Source organism: Saccopteryx bilineata, chromosome 1, assembly GCF_036850765.1.
Source record: "Saccopteryx bilineata isolate mSacBil1 chromosome 1, mSacBil1_pri_phased_curated, whole genome shotgun sequence".
Classification (NCBI taxonomy): domain Eukaryota; kingdom Metazoa; phylum Chordata; class Mammalia; order Chiroptera; family Emballonuridae; genus Saccopteryx; species Saccopteryx bilineata.
The window spans coordinates 178,692,709-178,710,144 of record NC_089490.1 but is presented as its reverse complement, the minus strand read 5'-3'; the positions used below and the strand labels follow the sequence as shown (position 1 = coordinate 178,710,144).

General features: G+C 41.6%; 1 protein-coding gene across 1 annotated transcript in view; it reads right to left on the bottom strand.

Annotated features, from left to right (window-relative positions):
• The window catches only part of CPE (carboxypeptidase E), a 132,247-nt gene that overhangs the window by 31,119 nt on the left and 83,692 nt on the right, over window positions 1–17,436 (bottom strand). Inside the window, exons 2-6 of the mRNA XM_066280256.1 lie at window positions 13,689–13,885; window positions 11,567–11,734; window positions 5,894–6,011; window positions 4,112–4,294; window positions 22–161 (exon numbers count right to left, since the gene is read on the bottom strand). Coding sequence (XP_066136353.1) covers window positions 22–161; window positions 4,112–4,294; window positions 5,894–6,011; window positions 11,567–11,734; window positions 13,689–13,885 — 806 coding nt within the window. The remainder of the gene's footprint in view (window positions 1–21; window positions 162–4,111; window positions 4,295–5,893; window positions 6,012–11,566; window positions 11,735–13,688; window positions 13,886–17,436) is intronic.

Sequence of the window (17,436 nt, the reverse complement as noted above, 5' to 3'; positions counted from 1 at the left end):
CCCTGCAGAGTGTGTTCTTACCTGCTCAAGGTAGCTAATGAGAGAGTTTTTGTTATCCTCCCAGTAGCTCTTCAAAGTCTCTTCAGGTGGAAACTTTTCACAGCTGAGCTCCACGGTGATCTCAAAGCAGTTGCTGCTCAGGTAATTGAAGTCCTGCATTCCTGCCAAAACACCAAGTGCAAAGTCTCAATGTGCATGTGAGGACTGAGACTCTCCCCAAGCCGTCCTGCTGAACTGAGAGCCAGGTGACTGGTACACCCAGCAGTGCAACTGGAGGAGCCTTCGGGAAGCCACCGGGAAATCACCTGCCACAAAGGACAGAACAGCGAACTGGGGAAGCTGTTACTACCTTAGAAGCACCAACTCCCTCGGGCCCTAAGTAATCATTTAGCTTAGTGCACTGCTGCTGTGAGGGGCTCCAGCATCACCACGTTCCACCTTGCTGAGGCCGCTTCAGAGAAGACAACAGGGGAGCGACACCATCAAAATGGCAAGACAGCAGTTTGCTGCAGTCCTCCCGCCCCAAGAACACCAATTTTGACAATCAGCCATCAATGATGGACCGCCTTTGGAGAAGTCCAGGAGTCCACTGAAAAAGTAACAGCACGCCACTGGAGCAAGAATCAAACCCGAGATGGGACACACTGAAGAAGGTCAATGCAACAGTCCCCTCTACCTGCATCTCTCCTTCTCCAAGGCGGCACCGCTCAGGGCCAAAAGCAACATAAAAACTTTCAAAACTATACAACATGCTCCTAAATATTAGTAGACAGTCACACTCAGAATACTCTAATGCTGTTGATATGGTGTTGTGTTAATCATTTAACTCTTGTTTAAAGGTTAAAGGACAAAGATATTAAAAATACCTATAGTCACAATAATTTGCTAATGGATAAGGAACAAGGGAACTACAAAACAGATTGGCTACAATGACAGCAGAGGAGCTGCTGTGTAGGAGTCGACCCTACAGAGCAGGACTTGCTTCAGCGGGGCTTTGGTGCTCACCGAGTCCACCCCTTGAGTTGCTCATGGAGGTGGTAGGTTTGTAATCAGGTATGGTCTTGAAGCTGTCCACTGGGGGCACTGGCTCTGGGGCCTCCTGGGAGGTACAAAGTCAGCCACCATCTGTTCCCTGCCTAAGGCTACCCGGCATGAGCTACAGAGCAACCTACAGATGGCTGCCACTTGTGCTGGGCTAAGAGATGCCCAGTAGAAGCCAAGCTGCAAGCCAAGGCCAACTGCTGTTAGTGCCAGGCCTCAGGCCACTTAGCAAGAGAGATGGGTGCACAGAGGCCAGCTGCTGCTTATGTGATTTTAGGAAAGTCTGAAGCATGAGGCAAGAGAGGCCATTTGTATGGAAACCCACTGGAATAGGCTTGGATGGACCCACAAATTGGGTGGGGCAGGGTCTCAGGGAATCACCAGGGTGGGGTAACAGAGTGAGCTGGATGGTGGAGACTCATCCCTGTCAGCTGGGGGTGGCAGGGCTCTCAGAAAAAGAACAATGGCCTCTGCCCATACTTTTGTCTGGGAGAACGCTGCCCTCCTAGCTCTTGACATGATGCCAGACAATTCAGCTTCTCCCTGTATATCCCTGCTGCCCCAGTACTAGAGCTCAAAGAGAGTGATTCTAAGTAAGTCCATGCATGGAGCCTTTAAGAGGAATTACCTGGAAGTCCAGCAGCCCTCTGTCTCACTCAGCCACAATCCCCGCTGGGTTTTACAGCCAGATGTTATAGGGACTTCTCTTCCTGGCTCTGAAACCCTGGGCTGGAAGGTCTGTTCTGGGGCTGGGACCACTTGCTCCTCAGCGGGGAACTTCTGCAGCCAAGATATCACCTCCCAATTTTAAACTGCCACATCTGAGTGGGGGACCAGTCCCCTGGGTACCCCCACCCCTCCAGCAGTCTCAGTGTAGTTTATTCCCTACCTGTAGGTCTTCCATTCTGCTACACTTCAGGTGGCTCTGAATGATGGTTGTTCTACAGTTTAGTTGTAATTTTAATGTCTCTTTTTTCTTTTTTAAACCAGCAATACCCCACTTTCAGCAATGGACAAATAGATAGATCATCCAGACCATCCAAACAATGGCCTTGAACTATACTCGAGGTCACATGAACCAAACAGATACATCCAAAACTTGCCATCCAACAGCAGATGGCAGAACACACATTCTTCTCCAGCATAACCTAGAGCATTCTCCAGAACAGATCAGATGAAAAGTCACAAAACAAGTCTTAGCAAACTTAAGGAGACTGAAATCATAGCAAATATCTTTTAATAACCACACGGTATGAAACTAGAAATCATGACAGGAAGAAAACAGGAAAATTCACAAATGTGTAGAAAAGAAAACAACACACTCCTGAACAACCAATGGGTAAAAGAGGAAATCAAAAGAGAAACCAAATATTGAACAAATGAAAACAGAAACACAACATACCAAGAGCAGGACAACCCTGCCTGGAATTCATGCTTGAGCCCTCCTCCCAGTGGCTCGGGCCAAGGTGAGACAGCACCTGAGAACACATCCTTGCTCAGCTGTCTCCTTCCTTACCCTACTTCCCTCATTTCTGTAGGCTAGTTCCTAAAGAGCAGCCAGTCCTTCCCCAAATCCTTGTCTCAGGTCTGCTTCTCGAAAACCTGACCTAAGACACTGATTTTACTCACTACATAAATTGCTAAAGAAAGTCACAGCTTGCTTTGACTGCTTATTTTTGTGGGGCATAATCACAAATATTCATTTGACTATAATGAATATTCTTATGAATATCGTTATTTTACCAATCTAGATTACTCAGTAGTCTATAGACAATGCACTATGTGCCCAAAACAGACAATGCCAAAGGAATTACTAGTTTTTATAAAAACTGAAGTATAAAATTACTTTCCATTTGATATACTTGACAGTGTCTAAATCCTAAAAGCTGACATAGACCTTATTTCTCAAGTTATCAGGGGAGAAAATGTGCTATATCTGATCAGACCTGAGGCAAAATATTAATTATAGCAGGCTGAACATATCTCAGAGAGAAAGAAATAAGGAAGAATATTTTGATCAGGGCATAATTCAACAAAGGAAGCATATTAAACAAACCAAAATCCTGTAATTAGGTAGTGCTGCTATTGTCCTGATTAATTTTTTTTTTTTTTTCATTTCCCGGTGGGCTGTGGAATATTGTTCTTAGAGGCAAAGAGAAAAAAAACTTATTAATATCTTCACACTTCCCTCTTCGTCCTTGGTAGAGGCAAGTATTACACAACTGGGACTGGGATGAGGAGCGAGAAAAATGAGGTCTCCGCCAAGTCCAAGTTGGGGCAGAGGGAGTCAGGAGAGCTGCCCTGTTTAGAAGCTGCGTCCCCCAGCAGCATGCTGTCTGCGGGCTTTTCCCTCTTCAGACCCAGAAGAGGTGAAGAGCTTCCCAGTCCAGCAGTGCTATAGCAGTAGTGGATATAAATTATTCCATAGCAAAAAGTCTCCATTATCCCATCATTAAAATAAAAACAAAAAAAAATGTGGGGACCAACATATATGCTAAAGGTCAAAGCCAACCTCCAAAATATACATTGACCTCTATAGAGCCAGAGCGTGACTAACATATAATCAAGATGCTGTATCATTCCTTAAGGCCAGAATTTCAAAAGTAGGGTAATTAACAGTATTTGATTTATATATATTTTCCCAATAGGGACATCTTCAGTTCATTCCTATATCTCTTCAATTAGAATCTTGATTTTTAGATTTTATTTATTGATTTTGGAGGGGGGTAGAGAAAGAAAGAGGAGGAGAGTGAGAAAGAGCAGCAGATGTAGGAAGCATCAACTCATAGTAGCTGCTTCCTGTATGTGCCTTGGCCAGGCAAGCCCAGGGCTTTGAACCAGCAACCTCAGCGTTCCAGGTTGCCACTCTATCCACTGTGCCACCACAGGTCAAGCAACATCTTGATTTTTAAAAATAAAACTATCCATAGCAATCATTTATGCAGAAAACTAATGTGAATGGATGAGTTATAGATTCGGCCTATTTCCCAGTGACTGAGGATTCTCTAAATCTAAGCAGTAATTATAAATAAGCCACTAGCACATAATCAAAGAGCGAAACAAAACTCACCACCAGGGACGCTGTACCAAGCAGCACCATTGGTTGTTCCATCTACAAAGCTGCTGTCATCATCGTTCTTGCGACATGGTGGCCGATTGGGGTCCGACATGGGTGGGTTAAAAGAGGAGTATGCCCTAGCCAGGCTTTGGAAAATGGCATCATCTGGGCAGGAGCTATACTCATGAGCACTACCTAGAAAATAAATGCACAAAATGAAAGCAATGGACACAGACCAGGGAGCACTGCCTATTTCCCGAAGGGTGAGTCAGTGTTGACCTCTTGCAGATGTATTTTTTTAGCCACATCACAATGGGAAAGAAATAAAGGTTTAGGTATTGTATTTAGCAATTACACTTAGCGTCTAGTTAATATAACTTCCACTGCTAAATCTGATGTAAAAATCTGATGTGATGTACATTATATGTATAAATTCAAAGCTTCACAAGAGGAGTTAAGGTTATAGAAAACTGGGCCGGGCAGGACACCAAGGAGATTTGCATTGTTAAAGTTTTTATTTTAAAAAATGTAGTTGTAACATTGGCAGCTAGAAAATAGTCACAGGTATATCAAGTGCAGCATAGGAAATATAGTCAACAATATTGTAATAACTATGTATGGTGCCAGATGTGTACTATATTTATCAGAGTGATGACTTTGTAAGTTATACAATGTCTAATCACTGGGTTATACACCTGAGACTAATACAATATTGTATGTAAACTATAATTTTAAAATATTTTTTAATTTAATTGTACTAACATCATAGCCACTATAAGCCACCCTCACACATACTTTTCAGTATCTGAGTTTAGAGTTTTAAACAATATCCTATACATATATGAAAATAAATAGTATTTTAATACACTATATTCTGATTGTAAAATATGCCAGGCTCTTACATTTCCTAGCTATTGACATAACACAAAAATCTCTAAATTTTAACGATGTTTTACTAAAGACTTCAAAACTCAGTTCCCAATATCTAAAATTATCACCCTGTGTTTGCAAAGACCTAATTCTTCAAAGGCCCCTGAGAACAGACCCAAGCAGGAAAATTCCTGGAGCAACAAAAATTAAGCTGAAAATATTTATCTGGCTAGACCTTGCTGTGCCTAAAACTTAACGAAAACATGTCAGAGAAAACCCAAGCATCACTTTCCCTCCCTGACCCCACCACAAACAGTTCCCAGTGCAAAAGTGTGAGTGCTCGATAAGACACATCCAGAGTTCCACCTGGTCCTGGTCAAGCACCAAAAGCCTGCCTTCATTAAGCCATCTTGAACACAAAGCTAGCAGGCGTCCCCAAACTGCGGCCCCCTGAGGGCATTTATCCAGCCCCCGCCGCACTTCTGGAAGGGGCACCTCTTTCATTGGTGGTGAGAGAAGCACTGTATGTGACGGCCCTCCAACGGTCTGAGGGACAGTGAACTGGCCCCCTGTGTAAAAAGTTCAGAGACCCCTGCTATATAGCATTCATAACCTCTCTGTGTTACCACCGGTGTCCAAGAGTGACCCAACTTCATAACTTCTGTTTTCTCCCTTCCTCTTTGTATTCTGTCAAGATTACGTTTCTCTTCATCTAAACTTTAAAAAATGTTACAGTCCTTTTCTACCAAATATATATGGCTAATGCCACATGAAATAGGGGATGTCCCTGTTAAACATATATATTTCTACAGGCAAAATCACTTAATGACCAGTTCCTCAAAGAATAGTAAAAAAATCAACCCACAAAGCCTTGTCAAGTAATTATAAACCTCGAATTAATTAGAGAACAGAAAGAACACCTACCACTCCGCGTCTCATCATATGGGTAATTGGCCACAAGGTCTCCTCCATGGAGATTGGCAGAGAGCACAAAAGGAATATCCATAATCCAGTGAATGACAGCCTTGGTCTCAGGAGCAAGCTACATGAAACATAGAGATTAAAATGCTTACACATTGGTAACCACTGCTGAAATTATCTGACAGAAAAGACATAGGAAAGGTTTTAAAAACCACCTGAAAACTGGCCAACAACTTTGTGGCTGTTTTCATAGAAAAAAAAAAAAGTTCCAGTATGAACACCATTCCCATCTCTATCTTTCTCAGACACACAAGAAAAATATTTTAACAGTGTTTAAATTTCCTTACAACTTCTATTTTTGTGGGCTGCCAGCTTTTCTCTCTTTGAAAAGGATCATGCAAATCACTTATTATAATAATTTTGCAGTATGTCCATCAGATGTTTCTGTGTTAATAATAGCTAAGGATAAGACAAAGACAAAAAAAGAAAATAGTTGAATACTGTTAAAGAGAAAACCACAGGCCCAAAATGGTGTCACTTGTGATATAGCCTAATGATACCAAACCTAGATTTAATACCTGACCTATTGTTATTTCAACCTCTCCCAGAAATAGAGTTTCATTCAACAAACCAGTCTGGAATTTTATGGTCAAGCATCATCAGTAAGGACATCTACACAAGGGCCTTCACTCTCATGCAAAGAAAGAAGAGGCAATTTACATGATAAAACCCCTTGCTGTTCCCTGTCTCCCTAAAGACTTCCTAGTCTAAAAGTAATCCTTTATTTTCTTAACAGGTCCCTCATCCCACCCTCCTTCCTATAAAAATCTTCCATTTTAGAGCCCCCTTCACTTGCTAGATGGGATACTGCCGGATTCATGAATTGCTTAATAAAGCCTCTTCAAACTTACTTGGTTGACTTCTGTTTTCTTAATACCACAGAACAAGGTTCTTTCTCTATAGTGGTTCAACTCCAGAAATGTGGCAGATTTTATTTCCTATTTTTGCTTACTATTTTTCTAACACCCTTCAGTTACTTTAAACATTGCCCCTATAAAAAATATCAGATTGGGTCTCTCTCAGAACTCACTGTAAAATATCAGTTTACTTTGAGATGGTCCTCTTAAAATTTAAAACAAAGGAAAACATTTTAGGAATTCATGTTGTCTTTCCAATGATTCACAATCTTTCATATCTTGGAAACAAAAGAAAAAAGGAAAGAATTTATACTAAAGAATTAATCTAAAGCCAAAAGCTTGACTTTTTTTTTTAATTTTTCTTTTTTAATTCATTTTAGAGAGGAGAGAGAGGGAGAGAGAGAGAAGAGAGAGAGAGAGACAGGGGGGAGGAGCTGGAAGCATCAACTCCCATATGTGCCTTGACCAGGCAAGCCCAGGGTTTTGAACCGGCGACCTCAGCACTTCCAGGTCGATGCTTTATCCACTGCACCACCACAGGTCAGGCCAAGCTTGACATTTTTATGTGATGAGTTTTTAACAGCAACTTGGAAGACTCCCAAATTTCTATATACTTCTTTGATTTGAAAATAATAAAATAAAAGCTTGACTGGCATATATTCATTGATTTGTAGGTTGATACATGCATAACAAATAATTTTGAAGGATACATACCCAGAAGGCAAATGGTGGTCATTTGAGACTGAGGGCTAATAGGTTATTTTTCTCCTTATTTATATGCAATTTAACTTTTTGTTTGTAACAAAATACTGCATTTTAAAGAAACTGTGGTTTGAAACAAATTTAAAAATACAATCCTGAATACACAAAGTCGTATGCAACTATTAGGTTTGTCCTCGTTAGTTCTATACGTTCACTGCTGCTAGTATACGTTTTCAGTATGCTCAAAAGCCAGTAGGCAAATTCCACAATTTCATAAATTAGTATACTAAGTTTCTCTTTGAATAATAATAGAGTCTTTTAGGTTGACTAAATGTTGAGATCCTCTACGTGCTATAATTATATGAATAAGCGATCCATATAGAAGCTTCGAGCATCCTGTGATCAAGCCTTTAATATACAATCTAGGGTCAATTGAGACCTATTTTTAAAACTTCCATTTAAAGACTGTAAAAAGATAGCTCAAACGTTATGCTCTACAATTAGATGGCTTTGGATCTTAAAATATATTAAAGCCATATTTATTCTGCTTTCTTCACAACTTTAACCTTTAAAGACAAGTATAAATTTTAATAATTATTTGAGGTTTTTTAACCCTCTCTGTTTCAAGCCATCCAGGGCAACACCCATGTAACTGAGCCCAGATGACAGTGGACACTACCTGGGCGAAGAGTGGAGGAGAAGATGAGAAATGACTTACCAGGAAGAACTCAGGGACAGCAAGGAGTGCACTGAAGAACTTGGTAAAATACAAGTTCCTTTCCATCACTCACCCCTGCAGCACGCACACCCGCAAAGCACACACCCGCAGTGCACGCACCTACAGTGCACACACACCAGCGGTGCACACCCCTGTAGCGCACACTCCCCTGCAGCGCATATGCCCCTGCAGCGCAGGCACCCACAGCGCACACCCCTGTAGCGCACACTCCCCCGCAGCGCACACACCCCTGCAGCGCACACCCCTGCAGCGCACACACCACAGCAACACACACACCCCAGCAGCGCACACCCCTGCATCGCACATACCCAGCAGTGCACACTCCTGCAGCGCACACACCCCTGCAGCGTGCACACCCCTGCAGCACACACACACACCCCTACAGCACACACCCCTGCAGCACACACACACCCCTGCAGCATGCACACTCCTGCAGCGCACACACCCTGGATTCCTAGCACACCAAACATAAATAAACCTTGACATTTAAAAACCACTATAAGGGATATAGATATTACATATATATCACTTCTCCTAGAAGGGGAACTGGAAAAGGGAGGGTGAGTAATAACATTAATGAAATGCCTACCATGCCTAGTACCAGGCTGGCTCTAACAACTATCTCAGTCTCAACAACAAAGACAAGAGAAGAAGATGAACCAGACATGGTAATATCATCTGGGATTCCGTGTAATGTAAACAAATCATGCTTCTGTTCCAGACAGAAGACTAAACTTTAATGTTTACATATTTCTCTTCAATTTACCCTTACTAAGAAGTTGTTGTAGACGTTGAGATTTTTTTAAATAAAAGCTTTACTATTTAAAAAGCCCTGTATCATGCATCTTTAAATAAGTCTGGCTAAAGCTAGGAATATGACAACATCTAACGCGGGCTGCGCCCGTCTGACACGAGGTCAGCGGAGAAAGGGAAGGTAGTGCAGGTTGAATAATAATGGCTTTTACACAAAGGCTGCTGATCAAATATCCTGTCAACGTGAGTTTACTTCACAGTTCTTCCAGTGTAAGTAACAGGAATTATTTGTCTCATGTCAGATTGAACAAAGACAGCACAGGCGAGTTAGGGCAAGCCATGGGGAAAGTTTATGTGCTGATACCAGCACAGGGCTTCCAGTTTTCCACTTCTGTCTTACATCATGGCTTATCACACAGGACTGCCATCTGTCACCTCTGGGTACCCAGCCGGCCCCAGCCCTCCGCCCTTCCAGTTCCTCCTTCTGGCAGTGCTGAGAGCTGCCAACAGCACTTCTCACCCTTCCTACATGATGGGCAGTTGGTAATGCTCCCTCTCTCTGAAGTAACTGAAAACAATGTTCAAACAATTTGGTTTGCAGGAGCACCAATCATTTACTGGACGTCAGCGTGTCCATCTAAGCCTGAGGTACGTAACAGAGAGAAGTGATACGTTAATGCCAAAACGGTAATAATAGTTCTAGTCCTGACCTCAAGTACTCAAGATTTATTAACTCATTTAATTTTTAAATTTTATTTATTTTATTTTTTACAGAGACAGAGAGTGAGTCAGAGAGAGGGATAGACAGGGACAGACAGACAGAACGGAGAGAGATGAGAAGCATCAATCATTAGTTTTTCATTGCGCATTGCAACACCTTAGTTGTTCATTGATTGCTTTCTCACATGTGCCTTGACCGCGGGCCTTCAGCAGACCGAGCAACCCCTTGCTGGAGCCAGCGACCTTGGGTCCAAACTGGTGAGCCTCGCTCAAACCAGATGAGACCGCACTCAAGCTGGCGACCTTGGGGTCTCGAACCTGGGTCCTTCCGCATCCCAGTCCAACTCTCTATCCACTGCGCCACCACCAGGTCAGGCCTCATTTAATTTTTATATCCAACCTATGAGCAGATACTATTATCTCGATATTTCAGAGAAAGAAGTGGAAGCACGTGGTGCTTAAATAACTGTCCAAACCCCACACAGCAAGTATGGAGCCGGGACCGAACCAGGGTGGCTGCCCAAAGAGTCGCCCTGCTTCCCCTCACACCATTCTGCCATGTTGAGCTTTTACTTTATCCTTTGGGCAGTGGACAGCTGGCAAGCTTTTTTAAGCCATAGAGCAATAATTTGTGTATGAAGACGATCACTCTGGGAGAATTCAAGAACACTGAATGGAGTTGGGAGAGGCTGAACCCAAAATAAGTATCCAGGGCCACTTTGCACATGAGAGCAGATGCAGGGGCCTGAATAAAGCAGTGGGTGAGTTTGCAGAGGAGGGGAGGACAGAGCAGGCGTTAGGGAGGTTAAATCCCTGAGGTCTGGTAACTAACTGCTGGTGAGTGGTAACAGCCATGAAAAAAAAATCAGACTTTGATGATGACGGTTTAATGAGAGAATAGTGTTTTCTTAGAAAAAATATTTGTTTCGGGTCTTGCTGAGCTTGAGGTTCTGGGTGCCACCAGACAAAAAGACTTTATGGCAAGTAAAACAGAGAAATCGAGCTCCATGTGAGAGCAGGGTTACAGACATGGATCTGGGTGACACTGAAAGTACTGGAAAGTGTGGGAAACCTAGGGAAAGACATACAGGTAGCAGATGGAACCCTGAAAGCCAGCATTCAAGCCAAGGTAGAAGAAGCAGGGAAAGGAATCAAACATGATTTGAAAGGCAGTAGAAGAGGTAGGAAAAAGTAGAGTTGTACAAACAAGAGAGGAGATGGAAAAGAAGGAAGATCAACAGTGTGAGATGCTGTCAGAGGAGCCGATCAGAAGTTCTGGTAAGTACTGAAAGGCCACGATGACTTTCCAACTAGGTTCCAGTCCACAACCCACCCCCAATGCCCACTGGATTCCAGGGGCCGGACTAGTATCAAGACACCAGCCTTTTCCAGCCTTAACTTTCCCAGCCATAGTCGATCAACGCTGCACACAAGGTTTGACATTACTCCTACGTCCTTCACTGTGATGAAGACAGTAGAACATATTGATATGTCCTTAGGCTAGGGCAGTGGTCCCCAACCTTTTTGGGGCCATGGACCAGTTTAATGTCAGAAAATATTTTCACTGACCGGCCTTTAGGGTGGGACGGATAAATGTATCACGTGACCAAGACAAGCGTCAAGAGTGAGTCTTAGATGGATGTAACAGAGGGAATCTGGTCATTTTTTAAAAATAAAACATCATTCAGACTTAAATATAAATAAAACGGAAATAATGTAAGTTATTTATTCTTTCTCTGCGGACCGGTACCAAATGGTCCACAGACTGGTATCGGTCCACAGCCCAGGGGTTGGGGACCACTGGGCTAGAAGACAGAACCCAAGAAAACTATACATGGTCTCTACCTTTGTGTTTTGATCCACAATTTTCTTCAGGTTTTTCAACAGATGATTATTAGGACCACCTTCTTTCTCATTAACATAAACTATCCTATCCAGGTCAGGGAAGTTCCTGTTCAGATCTATTCCTTGGGCATTGCTTCGTCCCACAAACCAGTCCTTGAGCTCACCAGGCTGAAAAAAAAAAAAAAGATCAGGGAGAAAATCATCAGTTATTTACTATTATTGTTGCTCTGTATTTAAGGTCTCCATTAAGGGTTTTTTAAACGATGTATTAAAATTAATTATTTCTACAACATCCTCTCATAATGGCATTTTCACTATTTTATTGATATACATAAACATGAAGGAAACAGGTTTAAAATAAATGTTATGGCTATTTTGAAAATATTTTTAATAAGTATTATTTTAAATGTTAACAACAATAGCATTTAAAAAATACCTATCATCAAATTGCAAAAAAAAGTCAATATATATTAGCTGGTAATAGATGACATGTTTCAAATCATGCCACTCAATACTAAGGTTTAAATAAAATATTCACTGCCTCTGTAAATAACAGTAATCTATGTTTAAATATTCAAAAGAACAAATAACCAAACAAGATCAGAAACTTAAAATGAGTTTAACATTAATTATTTATATACTAATAATATACCTCCTCCTTATAGTCTCCATGAAATATATATATATATGAGTTCTAGAACAAAAGTTCCAGAGCTTTATAAGTTGAGAAATTTCTGTTCAACTTTAAACTCTTCATGTCACTGATGGTATCTGAAAATTTAATTAATTTCTAAGATACTCAGTTATATTCCATAATGTAGTTTTTTTTTGTTTTACTGTTAAATTATATCAAATCTATGATATAAGGGTAATTTCCATGTTCCTGGGGTCATGTAAGCTCACATACCTTAGACTGTGAGGAATAAAAACATATAAGATAAAAAACAGCAATAAAATAGTTTTTCCCATTCTGTCTTAGAGTTCTGAATGTCACCTTAATATATTAAATGATTTAATTCTCTATGTTACTAGAATTCTTCTCTTGTAACTTTAGAAATTATATATTAATATTATACTTATTTTAAAAAATTGACTGTATAGGTTTCTTACAATGTCAAACTATCAGGTCCCTGGATCTTTTATTTCTAAGGTACAAACTGGCTTCTTAATTTTAGACAAACATAGCAAATATATACTCTAATATGTTCCCATATATTAAAAAAATTATTTCAAACTGCAGAAAACAGCAAATATAATGTCCTTGTCCAAACAAAAAGGGAACACATGCCACATATCTTCTCTTAAAACTTCATTACTTTCCAGGTTTTCTAACAGTTAAAATGTATTAATTTTAGAGGTAAAAGAGGTTTTTGTTTTATTTTGGTTTTTTACTTTACTCATCATACATAGACAAGGATCAAACATTAATGAACCACTGATCTTCCTTGATTTCAGTAGAGGGCGCTATGACATCAACTCATTCAGAGACAGCAGCAATTTTCAACCTGTGTGTTGATTTTTAAAATATGCTATACCTGACTATTTTGTCAGGGGCACTGACCTCTTTTCCCTTAGATTGTCAAATAAAAAATGACAACAGCCAACACATCAGTAGACATTGAGTGTGAATAAGTCAAAGTTATACCTATTTTTTTGTCAGATCAGCAAAAAATATATTTTTTAGTATGCTGCAGAATTTTAGTAATTAGTTTATGTGTGCCATGAGGCGAAAAAGGCTGAGAATCACTGAGAGACAGCAATGACATTATTTTCCAATACATAGCAGTAGATATTTTCCATACCTGCAGATCTTTAGAAGGAAGTTGACCTAGTCACAAACATGGGTGAGAAAGAATGATTTACCGTATTTAACAACAGAAACAAAATATTGATTAAATACCGACTTATTAACAACATTTCTCATTTGCAATCTCTCTTGAAGAAACTCTCACCCATTATCCCTTACCTTCTGAATTTTTTTCTTACCGGCAAGGCATATGACTTACATCCTCCTACTGTACTGTATGTAAGCTTTACGCGAGTGCATTATTTGTAGATGAGCCTGGGTACAAACAGACAGAATGAAGAAAGCCTGCCCTGCTCTGAGCCGGCTCGCACTCACCTGAGATGCTGCCTTCTCAAAGCCATCAGGGTTCAGCGAAGGCATGATGTGAATCCGCGTGCTATGGATCAGCTTGACTATTGTCTCATTCCCTCTTTGGTATTCATTGCACAGGTACTGGGCCAGGAAAATGAGCAGTTCCCGCCCAACAGCCTCATTACCATGCATATTCCCAATGTATTTAAATTCAGGCTCACCTACAAGATAAAACAGCATAGAGGTGTTTGCTATAGCAACCAGTAGAAGGCAAATGGCATACAATGCCAAAAATATTATATATCTACTAATTTATTACACATTGCTGACTTCTTCTTTTCCCTCCAGAATTGATGCATCTTCCTGCAGGCCAGGAAGAGAGGTCTCATCAGAAACCAACCCTGCTAGCCCCTTGATCTTAGAATTTTAGCTTCCAGACTGTGAGAAAATAAATTTTTGTTGTTTAAGCCACCCAGCCTGTGATATATGTTTATGACAACCCAAGCAAAAAAAATACTGCTTCCCCAATAAATAAAAATAATAATACATTGTGTATTTCTTATTGGTTAAACACTGAACTTTGTATGTTTTCTTATTTCGTTCTCACCAAAGATCTAAAAGTAGGTGTTATCCACCTTCATTTTAAGATGAGAAAACTAGTTCTGACTGCTGAAGAGGTCTGACCATAGTTACACAGCCATAAAGCCAATATTCAAATGTTTATCTTCTAGTTAAAAGTCTATGCTCTTTTATTTATTTATTTTTAACCACAGTGATTCAACCTTTGGAGCCAGACTATGTAGGTTAAAATCTTAGCACCAATTCTTACCAGTTGGACGTGAGAAAGTCACTTCAGCTTTGTGGTTCTGTTTACCTGTCAATAAACCAGATGACAGATTCTACTGCATGAGGTGACCCTAAGAACTAACTAAGTGCAATAAGAAGTGTAAATGCTTGGAACAGTGCCTGGCAAATAACAAGTGCAATTGTTTGCTATAATTATTTTAATATTATTATTATTACATGACATTATCCTGTTCACATAATCTATTTTTCTCTTTACAGTAGCCCACTAAAAATGTGTAAGACAGATATCTGTATTATGATTATTGTAAATATGCAGCCCAAAGAGGATGTTTTGCTGAAGAGCTCAGTACTCAAATATATTTTTTTATTTTTTTTTATTTTTTTTTTTCATTTTTCTGAAGCTGGAAACAGGGAGAGACAGTCAGACAGACTCCCGCATGCGCCCGACCGGGATCCACCCGGCACGCCCACCAGGGGCGACGCTCTGCCCACCAGGGGGCGATGCTCTGCCCCTCCGGGGCGTCGCCATGTTGCGACCAGAGCCACTCTAGCGCCTGAGGCAGAGGCCACAGAGCCATCCCCAGCGCCCGGGCCATCTTTGCTCCAATGGAGCCTTGGCTGCGGGAGGGGAAGAGAGAGACAGGGAGGAAAGCGCGGCGGAGGGGTGGAGAAGCAAATGGGCGCTTCTCCTGTGTGCCCTGGCCGGGAATCGAACCAGGGTCCTCCGCACGCTAGGCCGACGCTCTACCGCTGAGCCAACAGGCCAGGGCCCAGTACTCAAATATAAATCACAGTTGCTCATTTCCGCTGCTCCCACTGCGTTTGAGATGGAGAAATAAAACTGCAGAGCGCAAGCGCAAAGCGATGTTAATGAATCCGTCTCTGTCCACTCATCCCACAGGCCCAACCTCGGCAGCGGGAGACATTCTCCCGTTTACAAAACCACTAGGACTGCACACCCCGGTTTAAAAAAAAATTGGGAGTTATTTTTCTCCTGGAAATATATTATCTAAATACTCTGCATCAGATCCCCGGGTGTGTGATTTAAGTAGCTGCTGGCCACAGAAAACCATGTCCTGTGTGACCTCTCAGCCCGAGCTTAAGCTAAGCTCCTTCTGAGGATCCGATGGGAGCAGGCAGTGCTATTTATATGCACCTCGGTTTTTACTTTCAGGGAAAGTCTCTAGTAAAACCGCCTCCAAGAGACTGGCCCAGGAGATGTGTGGGATTGTCTTTGCTTCTGATTTCAAAAGGCCTAAGAACCTTCTTCTTTTCTGTCAAGCTCATGTGCTTTCTACCTCCCCTTAGAGGCGTGTCCATCTGAGGGAGGCACAGGAGACACTGGAGCCCGTGAGAAAAGGAGAGAGAGAGACCCAGCAGCAGGGTAACGTGAGAGCCTGCTTTGCAGTTTTTTGGGAAAACAGCACTGTTGGAGGTGTCTGGTCCTGCTCTCTTACTCGACCCAACACGGCTTTGAAGCTTTGGTCATTCAAAAGAGCTTGGCCCGCAGCCCATGAGTAGATGAGCACTAAAATTTCCTATTAACAGTCAGAAGGAAGGTGGGGGTGGAGGTGAGGGGAGGAGGGCAGTGGGGAGGAAATGGGAGCAGAAGGGGACTTTGCATGGGGACTGGGGGGACATGGTGTGGTGTGCAGATGATGTTATATTGAGTTGTTGTACACTTGAAACCATGTCAACACAATAAATATTTTTTTAATTTTTTTCTTTTTTTAGATTTTATTTATTCATTTTTAGAGAGACAGGAGAGAGAGAGAGAAAAAAAGGGGGGGGAGGATCAGAAAGCATCAACTCCCATATGTGCCTTGACCAGGCAAGCCCAGGGCTTTGAACCGGCGACCTCAACGTTCTAGGTCAACACTTTATCCACTGCACCACCACAGGTCAGGCTCAACACAATAAATTTAAAAATAATTTTTTTAATCTTTGGTGTTTGCTGCTGCTGCCATGCCACTATCCCACCATCCCTCTCTAATGCCAGCCCCGCCTCTAGCTCGCCCAGCTCCAGCCAAAGGAGAAGGGGTGTCGTAAAGAGGCTTCGATACCATGGCTGGTACAAAGCAGACTGACTGTAAATCGACCAGTGGTAAAGCACAAAGGAAGCAACTATCAAAGCCTCTCGCCAGAGTGCGCCCTCTACTGGAAGGGTGAAGAAGCCTCGTTACACACCTAGCACAGGGTGACATGTCCTGAAATTAGATGTTATCAGAAGTCCACTGAACTTTTGATTTGCAAACTTCCCCTCCAGCGTCTGGTGTGACAAATTGCTCAGGACTTCAAAACAGATCTGTGCTTCCAGAGTGCAGCTACTGGTGCTTTGCAGGTGGCAAGAGAGGCCTATGTGGTTGGCCTTTCTGAAGACACCAACCTGTGCACTCTCCATGCCAAACGTGTCACAATTATGCCAAAAGACATCCAGCTAGCAAGCTGCGTACAGAAGAACATACTTAAGAATCCACTATGCTGGGAAACATTTCATTCTTTAAAAAATTTTTTTTCTCTTCTTCCTGTTATTGGTAGTTCTGAACAATAAGGTCAAAAGGCACCTAAGTATATGACTGCAAGTGGACGATAGGGAACAGAAATCAGGTATTGGCAGTTTTTCCATTTTCATTTCTGTGTAAATTTTTTCAATATAATTGCAGAAACATAATGCATTCATGCAAGTTAAAACGTTTCAGAAAACAAGTGTCAGCCGTTCAAGTTCATGACATAAATAAACCTGTTCAATTTTTCTGGACAATGCTGGCATTTGGATTTTTTTTAACAAGTAAACTTCTTATTGATGGCAACTAAATAGTGTTTGTGGGATTTTTATCATTGGGTAGATTCCATCCACTCACTACACTTTTCTGGGTTGTCCTACATGCAAGGACATGTTTTTTGTTTTGTTTTGTTTTTTGTATTTTTTCCGAAGTTAGAAGCAGGGAGGCAGTCAGACTCCTGC